We start from the raw sequence: 19,837 nt of genomic DNA, 5'->3' as shown, positions 1-19,837 counted from the left end.
CATTTCTATCATAATTGCATATAAATTATACAAAGAAAAAGATTGTCTTCGTATGATAGTAGTGATTATGTCATTGAAAAAGAGAAATATGTTTTCTTGGTTTGATGCTTTAATTGAATGATAATAAAACATGTCTTCCAAGTGTTTGATAAAATGTCAAAATGACATGGTTTTTGTGTAAATGATGTAATTTTGATATTTTGACTTATTGGGGAGATTCTGTTAGAATATGTTGAGGTAAAGTACATACTATTTTGTTAGAATTACAATAACATGTTTATATTTGTGTTGAAATCTTATGTTAGAAGTAAAGTAGACAATATTATGTTAGAATTTTTAAGGAATTGAAGTTTAAGCAACAAATGGAAATGAAATATTCTTTTAGAATTGAAGTTAATATGTATAGTTATGTTATTTTGGTGTTTTTATTTATAAAAAAAATGTTATAAATTCTTTAAGAATATAAGTTAAAAACTTATGTGTATTCTGTCAGAATTTATTTATATAAATGCATTCTATCAGAATGTCTATAAGAATGTTTTGTTAACAACAAGTATATTTATTTAAATGGTAATAATAATGAGTAATGCATGTTATTCTTTCATAATGCCTTCAAAAAGAAATCAAATATTGATCATACAAGAGAAGAGACTTGGAATGGAGTTCAAAAACAAGTATATTTACGAAGAATTAAATTCTTACATTAATACATCACATTTTCATAAGAATATTTGGGTTCAAGTCAATTATTTGGACCATTGAAAAAGATCAAGTGCATTTGTTCAATAATTGTATATTTAAGAATGTCATTTTGTAAGAATTTTATTCATTTTTATGACATTCTGTTAGAATATGTATAATTATATTAAAATGTATAAGACTGTTATTTAGTAAGAATATGTATTAATTTGTATTTAAGTTTGGATGTCTATGAATAGATATAAGAATGTTGTTATTATTCAACTACTGAGGGTTCAAAAAAATGTCTGATAGAATATCACTCTGACAGAATCACAGAACATAATTCTAATAAAATAACATTCTGATATAATAAAATCAGTTTATGTTTACAAATTACGTTTGAAATTGAATTAATTAAAAAATCATGTTTTATAAATCAAGAGCATTAATTATCCCCTAAACCTCGAATTTTCCTTTTTTTTTTAATTTGTCTTAATTGACTAAAATATCATTTTAATTAATTTAGATGCTATTTTTTGTTATCTTTAATTTAATAATATTTATTAATCACTTATTTAAATTAATTAAAATGATTGGTCCAAAATCAACCACACATACACACAATACTTATAAAAAACACAATAATCTAACCCTATATATATATATATATATATATATATATATATATATATATATATATATATATATATATATATATATATATATATATATATATATATATAGGGTTAGATTATTGTGTTTTTATAAGTATATATATACGGATTGACGGGTTAAAAATCTCAATCCAAACCTGTTTATTTTCGGGTTGGGTCATTATTAGGTTACGGGTTGAATTGAAACTTGACAACTTCGGTATATCCCAAAAATTTATATTATTACCGACATTTCTAAGCAATTTTGTAGGCTACATTTGGTTGCTATGTCCCAAAACAACCTCTTATGAAAATCCTTCCTTTTGGTAGCCTACCCCACAACCACTAACACACACAAAACCACCATATCAAGACACACAAATGTACATTAAAGCGTGAAATCATGGTGAATTTTCAAAAAGCAAATGTTCATTATTCATAGCACCTTCCACTAAAACATATGCCACCAAATTACTGTAGGAGCAACTAATTAAACCATAGCAATAGTAAACAACAATACATCTCAAGTTCTTGAAAAATGCTGACTTCAACCTCATTTTTTTTTTTTTTTTTGAAATTTGGGCATAAATTCAAGATTTTGATTAACTGGTGATATAATAAAGCAAAGCAAAAGTGCATTAAAAGTATCACAAGTTCTTGAAACATAACAGGGAACTTCACGCCAAATTTTCTTGAAACTTAGGCATAAATTTAAGAATCGGATGAATTTGGAGTAAAAAAGCATCACAAGTTCTTGAAATAACTAAAACCTGAAACCTAACTCTTAACTTCTCTCCAAAACTAGGCAAAAATTCAAGAATTAGTAAAGTAGCATCAAATGTTCTTGAAACTACGAATTCAGCTTAATGTCCAGGAAAATTTAGGCACAAATTCAAGAATTGGATGAAATGAAGAAAATATTCAGAAGTTCTAAACAGTAAGAACAAAAATAGAACTCTCACCTCTCTAAAGTCCTCTGATAAACAACCAAAAACGAAGACCAAATCATGCGATTTCTAACCCTAATCCTCTTCTGGAGCAGGGAGATTAAGATCAATCATATCAGTATATGTGGGACCCTCATCTTCCATCACTGCAATATGATCAAACCTTTCTCCAGAACCACCATTAATGAAATGAGACCTTTTGTGACCCCCTAAAGCTTGCCCTGATTTAAACATCCTAAAACAAATTGGACATTCATGCCCTTTGTTCTTTTTTGGCCTCATCTTCTTGTCAAACTTAGCCTTGTGATTATGATATTGGGCTTCTGAATTGTTCTTTTTGTGACAAGGTCTATGTCCTCCAAGCCCTTGAAAAGAACTAAAAATCTTGTTGCAGTTCATACATTCATACTTGCTTCTCTTCTTTTGTGACTCCTCAGGCTTATAAGAATCATCATCTTCTTTGATTCTTTTCTTAAAATTATCATTATACCCGAATTCTTTAAACAAATTCCTTCTAATTTCGAGTTTTTCTTCATAAGAATACACTCTGCAGTTCAAACCATTCACTCCTTTTGATCTCTTCTTATGTTGATCACCATTCCTAAGAAGTTCCTCTACTGTAATATCTGATTCCACTTTCTTGATTCCATTCCAACGATTCTCGGAATTCAACTTGGTCTCCAAAACTACAGAATTGTTGTCAGAAGATTCTACCACGGAATTAACACCGGCCCAGTTGGCGGAATCCTTAGACAACATCATCAAAGACATTGCAACTTCTTCTTGTTCAATTTCATCAATTTCAGAAACAGAAGAAGATCCGTAATTGTAATTACTATTATTACTGTTGGTTAAAAAAGAAGATGGTTTAACTACGATGTTCTTGTACCTTTTTGATTTGGATCTTGTAACACAAATCGGATCTTGAAGCTCGTTTTCTTCAGTATCGGAATGACTATCGCTGATGGACTTGTCATCATGATCGAGATTTTCACTCGTCCATGAATAATCGTAATCCTTGGAATTCCTATCTTTACCAGAATGGAAAGCCATATGACCACATAAAGCTTTTAAAGATGGGAACCCTTTTCCACATTGCTTGCAAACTTTCTCATTTGGGAAAGATAAAGTCGAGGAGGAAGAACCGACTGCTCTCCAACTCTTTTTAGGGTTCTCTCGTAACCCGTAAATACTAGAATTCCCATTCTCATTCCCATTCCCATTCCCATTCCCGTTTCCAATTCCGTTTCCGTTGATGATCAAAGTTGAAAGCTTTTTCATGGGCTCGAATTTGTCGTCTGATTCAGCTGAATTAGCAGCAACAGCAGCAGCAGAAGCGGGAGAATTTACATGAGACCTCATATGCCCACCTAATGATTTCCCACTTGGGTATCGTTTATCACACAACTTACACACAAATCTCAGTTCATCATGATCGTCATCCATCTTGATTTCCAGATCGAAATTTTAGAAATACCTAATCGAAAAAACACCAAACGAACCCAGAAAAGCAAAGATCAATTTAAGCTTACAACATTTGCTGATTTCGGTGAAACATCTTTAGGGCTCAAATCCCAAGAACACAGACCCAGGAAAAAATAAAGTGAATCAAAAGCACTACAAAAAGCTCATCAAATTTAGCGATTTTTAATCTTTCAAAGCAGATCATGTCTCAGATAAAAAGATCAAAGCCTTTTTATTTCAGAGTTTGGGGAAAGGATTCGACAGCTTTTGGGAAGTTTAAGATCGAACTTAAAAAGAAAGGAATCATCTCTTATCTTCAACAAATCTGGTACCGAAGCACGGAAATACACAAGACAGAAAGCACTCTGCTATTGCAACGTTCAAAATTGGTAAAAATTAATGAGCCCCAGAAAATAAAAATAATAAGTTCAGAAGAAAAGATCAATGAGAGGTAAGGAGTAGCGAATCAAGAGGTGGAGAATTGAAAACAGACTCCATGACTGTTTCATCTGTTTGTTTCTCTCTCTATATATATGAGTTGTAGTCGGAGGAGAATTCCATGCATGGAAGTAAAGTACTAATAAGAGGGGGGGAGAGGGAATGGCACGTGTTATTAAGAGAGAGAAGTTCGTTGATGTGATCTGACGGTCAACATGTAGTTGGATCGAATTTGGAGGATCGCAGGGTTTTAGAGAGAGAGAGAGAGAGAGAGAGAGAGAGAGAGAGAGAGAGAGAGAGAGAGAGGATTTGTGGAGTGAAGAACAATCTGTTCATCTTTGTTGGGTATAAAATGGCAGGAGCTTAGGATGAGGAAAGGGTGTCACATTGGTTATAATATGTGTTAGCAACTACATTATATATATATATATATATATATATATATATATATATATATATATATATATATATATATATATATGCGAAGAAAACACTACTCGGATAAAAGGCGGAATTAAGACAGATCAAACTAAAGATATTAAGCATAACAGATCGAGATAATTGCATTTTGATTGAGTTATTTATATAAGGAAAAATAAAGAAAGCAAGGTGGACAAAAAAACTCATTTTTTCCACTCAATCAAAAATCCTCCAATTCTCAAAGGAGAGTAAAAGAAATCATACTTTCATATAATATCTTAATTGAATCGTAAGTAATGATGGTTGAATTCTAAATATACACATGTCAAAATTCTAACACGAATCTATATAAAAGAGAGAAAAAAGAGCTAAGATGATATATAAACTAACTAGTTTATAACCCGTGGAAACCACGGTTACAAAATTAATTAAATACTCATAGTAAAAAATTCAAAATTATTAATTAATTATTTTGTATAAAATTTAAAATACATTATTAATTAAGAGATTTTTTTATTAGTTATGTAAAATTATAATTACTAATTCAAATAAATATGTGGAATTAATTTATTATATATATTAGACTCTTTTTATTTGTGAACTAATGAAAACAATAATATAAAATTTAAAATTTAAAATAAAGATTAAATATATTGACAAATAACATCACATTAATTAAGAGGTTTAATGAATTTAAAATAGAGAGTTAATAGAATGACAAGTGGCATCATATTAATTAGGAGTTCTAATATTATGACACTTGGCAAAAAGACTACTCTTTTATTAGTATAGATAAGTATTGTGTAAATATGAAACTAATTCTTTGTCGATCAATATGTTATTTTTTTAGTTAAATTTTATATATATATATATATATATATATATATATATATATATATATATATATATATATATATATATATATATATAGTTAGGTTCAAATGTTTTCACTATATATTGTGTGCATGTATGACTGATTCTGGACCAATCATTTTAGTTATTTTAAGAAAGTAATTAATGCATATTAAATGCTGAAGATGTAATTAATATTCATTATATCTTCAACATGTAATATGCATTAATTACTTTCTTAAAATAACTAAAATGATTGGTCCAGAATCAGTCATACATGCACATAATAGATAGTGAAAACAAAATAACCTAACCATATATATATATATATATATATATATATATGTTAGTTAATTAATTTTAAATTGAAAGCTACAAATTAGGAAAATGTATCTCTCTTTCCTTATATCATGTATTCTCTTCACTCAAATTCTAGGGCTCTATCGGCTAGTCTGTCGGCGTCTTCTATAGATCATCTTCTTCGGTTCACCATACTTGCAACTCGCTCGTTTCTGAAAAAGGAAAGAAGAAAACCTAAAAAATCAATTATTAAGGGAGATGGATTTTGTTTTTGCATAATCACCTTCGTCGGCCATATTCATCAAGAAGATGAGCCTGCAAAAAGAGACATCCACCATTCTCGACTAACCACCATTACCACTTCTCCACTATTGTTGTCTCATCTCCGATTTTAACTTTAGATTTTATTGGGTTTGATTTTAGGTTCTGATTTTCAATATCTCAATATAAAATCGATTCTTACTAGGGCTACCAAAATGGTCATTTAATTTCCCTTCTACTCGTGGTTACACAAGAAAGAATGCCCCCAATCGAACATATTTCAGGAAGCCTTATTCGAGTTCACTTCTTACCCTTGAATACCTCGACGTTCAGTTGGCGAGTATTGATGGTGATGATGACGGGTTGCTTGTTTTTCTTTTAGTTAAGTGTAAGTCTATTTTGGATCTATCTTGGAACAGATACATTTATTCTTTTATTCCGTAAAGTTCAAGTTGATTGAACTCGATTTGGTTGGTTTATTAAATATTTTAGATCTTTCAGGTAACTGGGAAAAAGCCCTTTGTTTGTTCGAATGGATACTAGAGGATTCAAGAAATAATCAAGGCTTTCAATATTGACAACCAAATGATCGAATGGGTACCAGAGGATTCAAGAAATAATAAAGGCTTTCAAGTTGCTACTCCATTCTTAAAGAATAGTGCTCTTAAAGAATAATAATTTATTCTAACATTGTTTCATGTTATCAAAAACTTCATATTCGTGTATTGTTTTAAGAACAAGAGTGTATTCTGGCAGGATATCTTTCAGTTTTTCAATTTTAAAGAAAGCAGTTGATTTAAATTATAAAAAAAATATATTAATTTATACTTTATTTCATTTTGATTATATGATTCACATTCTTAAAGAATCAAATGTATTGATAAAGGAACAACAATGTTAAATTTGAAGTTTTAATTTTTTTATTCTTTCCGTAATATAAAATTTAAGAAAAAAGTTATTCTTATTTCTAAATGTTGGCCAATAGTCACATTACTTAAAAAATAACAAAATAATCTTGATAATTGTAATTTAAATTCTTAAAGAATTTGAATTAATAGAATTAGTTAACCTTAAAATCCGTAAATTTTCCTTATTTTACATAATATTAAGTGACCAAAATACATTTTTAGTGAGATTTGTGGTACTATTTGGTGCATGATATTCATTGGTAATCACATATATCCTAACATCATATCATTTTTATTTTTTCATCTAGTGGTTAAAATTTGGTTATACATTTTACACAATAGTTGTCATTTACATTTGAACTTAACTATATATATATATATATATATATATATATATATATATATATATATATATATATATATATATATATATATATATATATATATATATATATAGTTAAGTTCAAATGTAAATGACAACTATTGTGTAAAATGTATAACCAAATTTTAACCACTAGATGAAAATAATAAAAATGATATGATGTTATATATATATATATATATATATATATATATATATATATATATATATATATATATATATATATATATATATATCAGTGTTGCAAAATTTGGCCTACTCGGCCCATTACTCGGAATCGGCCCTCCACCGAGGCAAGTAATGTGAACTCGGCAAAAAAACTCGGATTAAGTCAAACTCGATCAAATATTGGTCAACATCTCTCTCACTCGGGCCTACTCGGTCAAACTCGGTCAAAATCGGTCAAACTCGGTCAAATTGTCAAAATTGTCAAAAAAAGAGAAAAAAATCAAGAATTTCAAGATTAATATGTATAATACACTTAATGATTTATTATTAACACACACATGTGATTATTACTACATATATATCTTAAGTTTTCAGTAATTATTTATGAAGTGAAACATTTGTGTGTATTTTCAGTACTTTTCAGTAATTATTTATGAAGTGACACACATGTGATTATTACTACATATATATTTTTGTAAGTAATAGATTAGTTTTAGAAATAATTTATTTTTATAAAAATATAACAAGAATAAAGATGGTGCTCATTTTCAAGATCAAAGGTTTATAAACTTGAATATATTAAAGTTTCTCTGTAACATCACAATTTTCAAGAATAAAATTTCGTTTTCGATTAGTTAATTTATTAAAACCATTTCTGAAAAACAACATCAGCATTATATCAAACTCATAGCCCATAAGTCAAATGTCATAAAAACATGTCACAGAATAATAATAATGTCAGAGTACAATCCCAAGGTCCTCATAGTGCAGAAATCAGGTGTGTGTGCGATGCACTGCTACAGTGTCGGCTCCTTCCCCTTCGTTGAAGAAGTACCTGAAAACAAAACTATAAACTATAATCATCCGCAGAAAAATATCTCTAATCAGGGTAGCCTTGCAGCTAAGAGCATCGGCCACCACATTGGCTTTCCCCGGGAGGTAGAGGATCTCACAATCGTAATCCTTCACCACATCAAGCCACCGACGCTGCCTCATGTTCAAATTCGGCTGATCCATGAGGTACCTCACACTCATGTGATCAGTGTAAATGGTACAACGGACCCCATAGAGGTAATGTCGCGAAATCTTGAGGGCGAAGACGATCGCCCCCAACTCCAGATCATGTGTCGGGTAGTTCGCCCTGTGAGGCTTCAGCTGCCTCGAGGCGTAGGCGATGGCGTGCCCTCTCTGCATCAGTACTGCGCCCAAACCCGAAATAGACACATCGCAATACACTGCAAAATCCTCCACCCCCTATGGCAGGGTGGGGATCGGCGCCTCGCATAGCCTTGGTCTCAAAGTCTCGAATGATGCCTGCTGCTCAGGCCCCCAGCAAAATACAACAACTTTCTTTGTCAGCCGAATCAAGGGTACAGCTGTTGGAATAGTGTCTAAGGCTGCAACTATATTAGGCAAGTATTTGACCCGGTTGTGCATGGTCCTTTTGGGTTGCCTTCACCATAGCAACTTGATAGGATGATTTATTAAGAGAGAGTACATATTATTAATATATTATGAGAATAATATAAAGAATAATATATTGATTTGATTAATATAAGTCATAGAATTAATTGGAATTAATTTGGTGACTTAAAGAGATTAATTAAATAAGAGGGTATAAACTGTCAATTGTTTGATAGTTAAGCTTTAGACTGTAAATCCTTATAGATATACAAGGGACGGATTCTAGAAGCTAGGATAGCTTCAAAATCGTCCAAGGGGTTATCTATGGAAAGGATTTGGATAGCCTTAAGAGAAGATTATCCAATTAGGGTTTAGGTTGTAACCCTTAAGGAGTCTACAAGTATAAATAGACCCCATAGCTAAGGGAAATCGGCACTTCACCTAAAGTAAGAGAACCCTGGCCGATTTCCTCCCCTCTCCTCTCTCCTAAATCATCTTCCTTGCTATTGGTGTTTGTAAGCCATTAGAGGAGTGACAATTGTGACTCTAGAAGCTCCAAGACAACAAGATCAACAAGGAATTCAAAGGTATGGTTCTAGATCTGTTTCAATGTTGTTATTGTTCCTAATTAGTCATTAGAAGTCTTGGTTTCAAAGCATGTTTAATTAGAAAGCCTAGATCCAAGCATTAGGGTTTTGCATGCGCACATAGGAAAGTTCTTATGGCTAAAACCCATCAGTGGTATCAGAGCCTAGCTTGGTTTTCATTAAATTGTTGCTTGATTAACTGAAACTAAACTGCAAAATTCGATTTTTGTGTTTCTGAGTCATGGACTCGGCAAGTTCCAAAGTGGACTCGGCGAGTTGGCCTGACTCGGCGAGTCCCTTTGTGCACTCGGCGAGTCCAAGCGTCAGGAATGGCCAGATTCGGGATTTTTTCATAATTATCTTATGGAAACTTACCTTAATCATATTAGATCAACCCTAATCCGATTTTTTGATATATATGACTATTATCTTGATCTAATTAAACGTATTTATCAACCAATAAAATATTTAATTTCCTTATATGATAATTAATTAATTATTTTAATTATTTTGGTAATTATCTTAAAAAGAAATCTTGAATAAAATCAAATATAGATAATTAGGATATTAATTGTTAATTGGAATTATTTGTTATTTGATCCTCCATGTTTTAAATGTTTAAAACTTGCCCTCAAGTTTTGAAATTTATATTTTGTGATTAAAAGTTTTAATTTAGACAACTTAAATTTCAAACCCTAAATTTTAAAAGATTTAAAATACAACCCTATACTAATATGGTATTACTAGAATAATAATATATATATATATATATATATATATATATATATATATACGTGTGTGTGTATAACTAAATGCTAGTATTACCGTTAGTAGGTCTCATTCACGAAGCCGATCTATAAGGTGGGTATAAGGATACGGCCTATAAAATGGCGCTTAATGGGTGTACACTCACACCCACCGCTTGCTTGATTGGTGGAGGGTCGTTAGCCGAACGGGTAGGATAGGGCAACCTCATCCTCTCATTAAAAGTATAATAAGTAATACAAAGTAACTACACATTTTTAAAATTTCCCAATCTTAGTTACTTTAGGAAAAGTGAATTGATGCAATCCCATGAAATTACACTTTGCACCCTTGCTAAGAAGTTAGTGGAGCGTGTGTGGTTTACCGGCACACTAATTGGTTCTAAGCAAAAGGTAGCAAAGCGTGATTCATTGTTTATCATAGTTCAATGGAGCGTGTGTGGTTTACCGGCACATCGAATAGGCGATCGTTACAATGAAGGCACCATGTGAATTTGCATGGTAATTCACACCCGCTTTGTGATCCTCGGTATCCCAGTCACAAACTAGAGGGGCATATCGAGATTTAAACATGCCATTGAATAGTTTCAATGATTCTCATCCGAACCTAGGAATTCTCAATACACTTAGGACTAATAGTTAAGTTTTGTGATGGAGAATTAGTGAATCGTCATTCACTTACCTTCAATTTATTTGCATGTTAGATTACGGCATCCCTTTTCTAGTATGTAAATGTTATTGTTGGATCCTAGCCCTAATTTTCTTATTGGGTGATAATTAGGGATTCTTATTCTAATCTATCTTTGTCCTTTTTCTTTTGTAGATGTCGAACGCAAACAACGTTGCTGCTAGTTCTTTCACGTTGATGAGCCTTTGCCAAAAGGTCACCTTCGATGGAACGAACTTTAGCGAATGGATAAGATACATTCGCACCATTGCTCGCTATGAGGATAAGGAGTATGTCCTCGATGAGAAGCTCGAGAAAATCAACCCTGAAATCGCTACTCCGACTGAAATCACCACTTTTGAAACTCATGAGCGAGATGCAACGAAGGTACATTGCATCATGATTGCCACCATGAACTCCGAATTCCAAAAGTCCTACGAGGACATGTACCCGTACGAGATGCATCAAGACTTATTGGAGAGATACCACTAAAACGCGAGACAAGAGCGTTTTGAGATTTTCACCAACATGATTTCCGCTAAGATGGGTCATGGAGAATCTCTTACCGTGCACCTGCAAAAGATGCAAAGGTATGTCGACCGCCTTCGCAAGTTAAATGTTAACTTTGGGGAAGACTTCTGATGTACAATCAATTTAGGATGACCTACCACATGAACAAAGAAGAGGTCACCCTAAGCAAACTTCAAGGTCTTTTGAAGGTTGCTGAGAGCAATTTCAAAGACAAGTCTGTTGCACAAACTCCCAATCCGCCTCCTGCTACTGTCTTGTCTATTGGTCAAGGAAAGGGAAAGAAGAGGAAGGCTTCATCGAAGAACTATCGCAAGGTCAAAGCCCGAGATGGTGCCTCTTCTATTGGGACCAAAGTTTATCCCGCTAAACCCTATCCTAACCCGAAGGAGGCAGAGCGCCACCACTGCCACAAGATAGGACATTGGAAGAGAAGTTGCCTAGAGTACCTGCAAGCAATCAAAGAAGGAAAGATCGAGCCATCTTTCGCAGGTATATACACAATTAAATCTAACGATTCTAATCATGCTATTTCTTGGGTTCTTGATACCGGTTGTGGTTACCACATTTGCTCTAATGTGTAGGGACTAAGAAGAAGTAGGGATGTGTAGCAAGGAAGGATCAATCTAATCATGGGGAACAGAAGATCGTCGCCTGTGACCAAGATTGGAGTGTATTCTTTAGTGCTTAGGAATAATTTATGTTTAGATTTGAACAATTGTTGCTATTCGCCAGAAATGGCTAGAAACATCATTTCATTTCATGGTTTATATAGACAAGGTTTTAGATTTTCTTTTAATAATGAGAATGGTTCTATTTTGGCTTATCTAAATGGTGTCTTTTACTTTGAAGCTATACCATGTAATGGAATTTATGAAACTGTTATGATTGTTGATAACTTAGGAAATGATGTTTTGAACATAGATTCTTCCACTAGTATGGATAAAGCATCCTTGTGGCATTGTCGTCTTGGACATGTCAACAAGAAACGCATAGCCCAACTCCAAAAGGATGGAGTGTTGGAGTCATTCGACCTTAGGGAAGATGACACATGTGAGTCTTGTTTACTTTGAAAGATGACTAAGTCACCCTTCACGAGTACGTGTGAAAGGGGTGAGGGTCCATTGGACTTAATACATACCGATGTATGTGGACCGTTTAGATCAACCACGAAGGATGGGAACCGCTTCTACGTGACTTTTACCGATGATTATAGTAGATATGGGTATATCTATTTAATCAAGCAAAAGTCAGAAACCTTTGAAAAGTTCAAAGAGTTCAAGAATGAAGTGGAGAATCAATTGGGCAGGAAAATCAAGATGCTTCGATCCGATCGAGGAGTAGAGTACCTAAGTCTTGAATTCCACGATTATCTCAAGGAGTGTGGAATAGTTTCACAATTGACGCCACCTAGGACACCACAATTGAATGGTGTGGTAGAAAGGCGAAATCGAACCTTGTTGGACATGGTTCGCTCTATGATGAGTCGTGCTTCACTATCAATCTATTTTTGGGGGTATGCCTTGGAGACTGCCGCCCATATCCTTAACCGAGTCCCTACTAAGAAGGTTGCCAAAACACCTCACGAAATGTGGACAGGGAAAGCTCCCTCGTTGGCACATATCAAGGTTTGGGGTTGCGAGGCTTTCGTAAGACGAGATACTCACGACAAGCTCGAACCTCGAAGTGAGCGATGTATTTTCATCGGCTACCCGCAGACATCCTTTGGATATCTCTTCTATAGACCGAAGGACAATGTTGTCTTTGTTGCGAGGAGAGGAGTTTTCCGAGAGCGAGAACTCATAAGCCAAGGAGACAGTGGGAGGCAAATCGAACTTGAAGATATTCAAGAGTCGATAGATGAAGGAACCTCTACCGCTGGCACACAACCCGAGGAGGAAACTCCAATTGAACCGATTGACGAGTCCTTACCTCTTAGACGTTCCGATAGAGTTAGAGTTCATCCCCAGTTTTATGGTTTTCATATTACTACCGAAGGGGACATGTATATTAGTGTTGGTACACTAGTAAATCTTGATGAACCTAATAGCTATAAGGAAGACATGGCAGGCCCGGAGTCTGCGAAATGGAAAGAGGCAATGGATAGCGAGATCCAATCCATGTATGATAACCAAGTTTGGAATTTGGTTGATTATGTGCCCGGACGTAAGACCGTTAGGTGCAAATGGATCTTCAAGAAGAAGACCGACGTGGATGGAAACGTACACACATATAAAGCGCGATTGGTTGCGAAGGGCTTTACTCAAACTCCCGGAGTTGACTATGATGAGACCTTCTAGCTAGACTCGACGAGTGGAGTCGGGGTTATTTTGGGACTTGAGGAGCATGGACTCGGCGAGTTGGTAGAACAACTCGACAAGTCGAGTCAACTGGAAGGTTGACTTTGACCAGGACTTTGACCAATGCTGACTTAGTTGGCTTCTTGAGGACAGGTAGGCTAAGTGTTGCTATTTTTGGTATTTGTAGCTCGGGGAGCTAGAGGAGCAGTAGTTCAGAGAGTTGTTGGATAGCAGCCAGAGGGTTATCAGCAGTTTCAGTAGTTTAAGGTGAGTCTCCTCACTGTGTGCATGGGTCTACGACCACAATGCCGGCCCATTATGTTCATGTTCATGTTTATGCTTATGTATAGAAGGAAGACCCAGGGGTTAGCCCTAGGCACTTATTGATATATGTTCCAGGTTACGACCTGATGCTGGGCGAGGCCCGAGGAATGTTAGGATGCTAGAGGTCTTTGTGATTCTTGCATGTGTCGGTATGATAGGATTCGGACCGAGGGTACGATGCCGGGGTAAGCCTGAAGTACGTTAGATAATAGTATGCTTCCAGGTCGGGGGTCCGATGCCAGGGTATTCCCGAGGAAGATTCTTATGTAGTGTGTTAGATTATACTTGTTGTCTTCGTGATACTTGTATATGCCTGGTAAGGAGGTGAGTGTGGGCGAGGTCTCGTATCTCATCACTAGCTGAGTATGGATGGGGTTCCATATCTCGATATTTGCAGAGCAGGGGCGAGACTCGTGATAGGAAGGATGTGAGTGTGGGCGAGGGCCCGTATCTCACTACTAGTAGGAGTGTGGACTGGGCTCCACTACTTCAGTAGCAGACCAGGGGCGGGGCCCAAGTTACGTGAGTCCTGAGAGCAGGGTATGGTTAGGGAATGTTTATGTATGTTTCAGTATGTTATTTAATCGTATGTATTTATATGGCGGGCGAGGCCCAGAGTCAGGCGGGGCCTAAAGGAAACAGATCTATATACCGAGCAGGGCTCAATGCCAGGTGGGACCTGATGCCAGGCGGCGCCTGATGACGGACGGGGTCCGATGGCGGGCGATGCTCAATGCAGAGCGCGGGGGCCTAGTACGTGGTTATGTGCTCAGAATTATGTATGGCAGGTATGGCTCAGTAGATATGTATAGTATGTGGTAGGTTGGGGAACTCACTAACCTTCGTGCTTACGGTTTCAGTTTTGGTTTCAGGTATTTCCGATAGTGGAATGAAGAGCTCGGGATGATCGCATGGCACACACCAAGAAGTTTATCCTGGGATGTTTACTCTGATAAAATGAATAAGTGTTTTGGAAAAGATACTATGATTTGTCATATAGCCCCATTTTGTATGTTTGAATGACTTAATGCTATGGGTTATTAATATTTTTAAAAGAAACTTTTGGTCTTGATTTTTGGGATGTTACACGCCATGTCGCTCCTGAACGCCCTGAGGCGATCCTCCATCAACTTTATGATCCCTTCCTTGATCGACCCAAAGATAATCGGGGCCGCCTCAAGGATACCTCTCGTGATCTCTGGCACGATGAACTCGCTTAGTCTCTCATCCACTGGCTCGGATCCCGAACCCAAACCTGATCCAAATCCTGATCCTGATCCCGATCCTCCTACTTCGTGACGCGTAACCATCACCATTCTGAAACAAAATGCATAAATGTTAGGGTCATACATAATCTCAAGAGGTCTTACACTCTCTATAAGTTCCTTGGTTCCATGTCGGCCCTCCTTGACTCTAGTACGGATCCTCTGCTTTCAATAGTACGGGCCCATACTACCTTCCACATCCATCCGTACCTTCCTCAAGGACTGCCTTGAATTTACCAAGTCCCTTCTACTACTACTGCTCTCTACACTAATCTCATCCTAGGCTTATCCTAAGGTAACTCTCCGACCTACTCTCCGCCATCAGCTGCATAAGGAATTCCTGCTTCCTTTACCTAACTAGTTTATGAACACCATTACATATCGCTAAGACCAGATAATTCTTCGAATGAGAGGCCCTACCATACAACGCTTAGACTCAGACAAGAGCTGCGCGATAGGGCTAGACCTAACCTTCTGAAATTATTTAGTCCTCTCAATATGTAACTTAACGTATTTGTTTACTTGTTAGATAAAGATAACTGGAAGTCCTAAAAGCACAAAGCAAGCAGTATTCAAGCATTGAGTAACCATACCATATCCTATTCAGGCCAACATATTACTGACTAATCAATTCTAGCATACAACTCAATAAGCACATATTGCAGGCACATAAGGAATCTCCCTAGATCCTTAGTCCTAATCTAGCATGCAGTTCTCATAATCATCTCATAACATAACATAACATGTATGGGTATCTTGGGGAAAACTTACTTGATCTCGGTCGATCGCACGCATCACACGCCTTGTTTTTTCTCAAAACCTTTTCACTTTAACTTTTAGAAAACCATTTTTCTTGTGAAAAATCTTTCAAACCCTTGATTTGAAACCAGACACCTCGAAGGTGTGTCCGAATCCCTCAAACGAGGGATCTGATACCAACTTGTAACATCGTAATTTTTAAGACCAAAAATTTTGTTTTCGATTAGTTAATTTATTAAAACCATTTCTGAAAAACAACATCAATATTATATCAAACTCATAGCCCATAAGTCAAATGTCATAAAAACATGTCACAGAATAATAATAATGTTAGAGTACAATCCCAAGGTCCTCATAGTGCGGAAATCAGGTGTGTGTGCGATGCGCTGCTACAGTGTCGGCTCCTTACCCTTCGTTGAAGAGGTACTTGAAAACAAAGCTATAAAATATAATCACGAAGCTTAGTGAGTTCCCCCATCATACCACATACCCTACTATAAACATATTGTCAGGCATATCTGGATACCCGACCTACCCTGCTAGGCATACCGGGGTGCCTAACCTACCCCTGTCAGACATACTGGGGTGTCCGACCTACCCCTCCGGTTTATCTCAACTGGTTACGGGGACTATTTCATCCCCTACTACTATCGCATACTAACACAACATAATCATACAGTCTAGCATTGTTGGTACTAAACTACCCCTTGGGCCCTATTGACCGGTGACCGAGGACTATTCCCCTTATTACTACCGCTATCGCATATATCATATCATGCTAACACATAAACATACCAGGTAGTAGCAAAGCATACGATTATCACAAAGACAACCATCTCAACTATAATCAACTACTAGTGGGTCGGCCTTGGTGCCTTAGACCCATTTCTACTGGAAGGTAACTCACCTCGATGTCGTGTAGTGTCTGTACTGTCCTCGCTGTGAAAATCGACTCCTCAATCGCTACACATCATCCTTTCTACATTACCATTTCATACTCATAACCCTTACAAGGGTCACTCAATTCCATGTCAAAGTCAAATACAAAACCCTGGTGATATTGCCATATTTATACTTATTTTTAGGCAGTATTTAAGTACATTTTTATTAATAAATTGATAATATGTTTAGAATAATGATACTTATGAGTTTAAATTGTTATTTTCAGTCAATACAAAGGATTTTCGAAGAGAGGGACCAAAGGTGACAAAATGGGGAACATGGGAGGCTTGGAAGACAAGAAAATAATAAATTCACGATAAGAGCTCAATTCACGACGTGGCGATGCAGCCCACGACGTGGTACGGGTGTTCCAGAAGATAAACATTGCGACACGGAGGATTTCCTTGAAGGATACGGATTGCTTGAAGCCCACGACGTGGCGCAACCTAGCCATGACGTGGCCTGGGTTTTTAAGGATTATATAAGTCCTCCTGATTATTACGAAGAGAGAAGCTTTTGGCAGAAGAAAAAGAATTCCAGGAGACGATTCAAAGCGAAAGAAAGGTTAGAGGGTTTTCAACACCAAAAGAAGTAAAGGTTTATATTTTAGTTAAATAAGAACATGTCTTTTATTAGTTTTAGCTGTGTTAGTTTAATTACTATGATGAGCAGTTGAATCTAGCTACTCTTGTTTAGCTAGATGAAGCTTTAAACTTATGAATAGTTATATGATTATGGATTGAGCTTAGTTGGTAAAAATTTGCTTGTGTTTGATTTGTATAACCTAGCATGTTATTATTCGTTTATCTAATTGCTTAATTGCATGTTCTGTGTAGCTTAGTGACCATTAAACTGCATGAATCTGTTTACCTAATAATTTAATTTAGTGAACATTGAATTGTTAGAGCTAGGATTGACCAATCTTAGTTAGTAATTAGAATAAATAAAGTTTAGCTGTGCTAGAGAACGTGAATTGTGATCATAATTGCGTTTACACAACAAATCTTACTTAGCATATTTACATCCATAATTAGTTATGTGTTTAATTATGTGTGAACATACATGGTTTGACATGAATTAGTTAAGTATTGGTAAGATAGAACTAAATTACTAATATAACTAAAAACCAACTTAGTAATCTGTAATTGTTAGCTAGCCATAAGGGAGAAGTGGATTCAAACTAAACAAGAGTGTGTTTTTATTTATTGAATTTGATTTAAGTTCATCTGATCTTGTAAAACCAGATAAAACCCCTTATTAAACTTGTTAAATAAATTAGGTTAATTTAATAGTAAGTAAATTAATTAGAACACCGTTCCCTGTGATCGACACCCGACTTACCCAAGCTATACTGTAATCTGACTAGGTACACTGCCTATAAGTGCATAGATAGTTAAGTTTGTTAGGTTATAAATATTAAAATTAGTGGGTACTTTTGTGCACATCAAGTTTTTGGCGCCGTTGCCGGGGAACGGCTTAGTTTTTAGCTTATTTATTTGCATTAAATTAATCGATCCTTCTTGTGGAGTCAAAGCCACAAAAAGTTAATTTTTCAGCAAAATAAAAATTTTCTGTTAATCACAGAATCCACGACGTGGCCATATACTTTCCACGACATGGACAGTCAAAAAAAAATTTAATTTTAGTTTGTATTTAGTTTTTCTTATTTTAGTTCATTTTTACGTTTTAGTTTAGCAAGTTGCAGGAGTTCATGACCAGAAGCTCAAACACACACTTGGTGCCACCACTGGAACACCCCGAGTCTGCACTTCACAAGAAAAAGACGCCCTTGCAAGAATTGAAGTCAGCCTTTTCTAGGAAGTCGGGAAAGAAGACAGGAGAGTCAAGTTCATCAGCGAAGCACAAGAGCAATCTTGAGCATTTGGATCATACACCCGTGCAAACCGAGTCCGAATACGATACCGAGCCAGAATTTGAAGAACACACAAGTGAATCCGAGAACGAGCCAAGGAACGAGATGGCAGCAATTGAAGAAATGTCCATGGGAGCATACAAGAAGCGGATCCGAGAAGATATGGGTCCAGGTTTAGTCCAACCCGCAATACCTGCCACTGCCACCTTCGAGCTGAAGGGACACATATTGACTACGCTGAAGGACATCCCATTTTTCGGGAAAGACCATGAGGATGCTTTTAAGCATCTAGATGAAGTCAACGACATTGCAGAATACTTCAATGTCCCAAATGTCAACAGGAACACAGTCTTGCTTAGGATGCTTCCCATCACTTTCAAAGGAGCTGCTAAGGAGTGGTTAAAAGCACTCCCACCGGGTGCAATCACCACTTGGGCTCAAATGCGTGAGCAATTCCTGGACCAGTTTTGCCCGCCATCCAAGATAGCCAAACTCAAGAAGGCAATAGCCAACTTTGAGCAACAGCCGGGGGAGTCACTATACGAAGCATGGGAGCGGTACAAGGGCTTACTCAGAAATTGCCCGCAACATGACCTAAATGTGCAACAAGAGATGTCAATCTTTTATGATGGGGTCAATGTGATGACAAGACAACTCCTTGATTCTCAAGGACCGTTGACAAAGAAAAATCCAAGGGAGGTCAAGGAGCTAATTGAAGAATTCGTGAAACACTCCCGCGAATACCATAACCCGAGGCAAGATGGAAGCAAAGGCGGTGGAGGGGCCCAAACTGAAGAAATTGCAGCTATCATGGCCATGCTGAATAACATGGATCGCAGGATAACACAAATGGACCAGTCGATACATGCCATAAGAGTGGGGTGCGAGCGATGCAGTGGTCCACACTTGACCAAAGACTGCAACGTGGATGAGTTTGGGAACAGAAAAGC

General features: G+C 36.0%; 1 protein-coding gene and 1 non-coding gene across 2 annotated transcripts; both read right to left on the bottom strand.

Moving 5' to 3' along the window:
* Positions 1-2,154: 2,154 nt before the first annotated feature.
* LOC145071218 (uncharacterized) lies at positions 2,155-4,555 on the bottom strand. Its single transcript, XM_079018135.1, has one exon. It carries the CDS (start codon positions 3,725-3,727, stop codon positions 2,357-2,359), a length of 1,371 nt encoding a protein of 456 aa, XP_078874261.1. The 5' UTR covers positions 3,728-4,555; the 3' UTR covers positions 2,155-2,356.
* Positions 4,556-19,376: 14,821 nt separating this feature from the next.
* Positions 19,377-19,483, bottom strand: LOC145071516 (small nucleolar RNA R71). Its single transcript, XR_013690527.1, has one exon. It is a non-coding gene; the product is annotated as a small nucleolar RNA R71 (small nucleolar RNA).
* Positions 19,484-19,837: the final 354 nt, after the last annotated feature.

The sequence above is a fragment of the Lactuca serriola genome, chromosome 8, assembly GCF_051521515.1.
Source record: "Lactuca serriola cultivar US96UC23 chromosome 8, Lser_US96UC23_V15, whole genome shotgun sequence".
Lineage (NCBI taxonomy): Eukaryota > Viridiplantae > Streptophyta > Magnoliopsida > Asterales > Asteraceae > Lactuca > Lactuca serriola.
The sequence above is the reverse complement of the archived record's forward strand: the minus strand, read 5'-3'. Positions and strand labels throughout refer to the sequence as shown.

What these genes read in the sequence shown, in the direction of transcription:
- LOC145071218 (XM_079018135.1), bottom strand. Translation starts at nt 3,727, where the DNA reads ATGGATGACGATCATGATGAACTGAGATTTGTGTGTAAGTTGTGTGAT.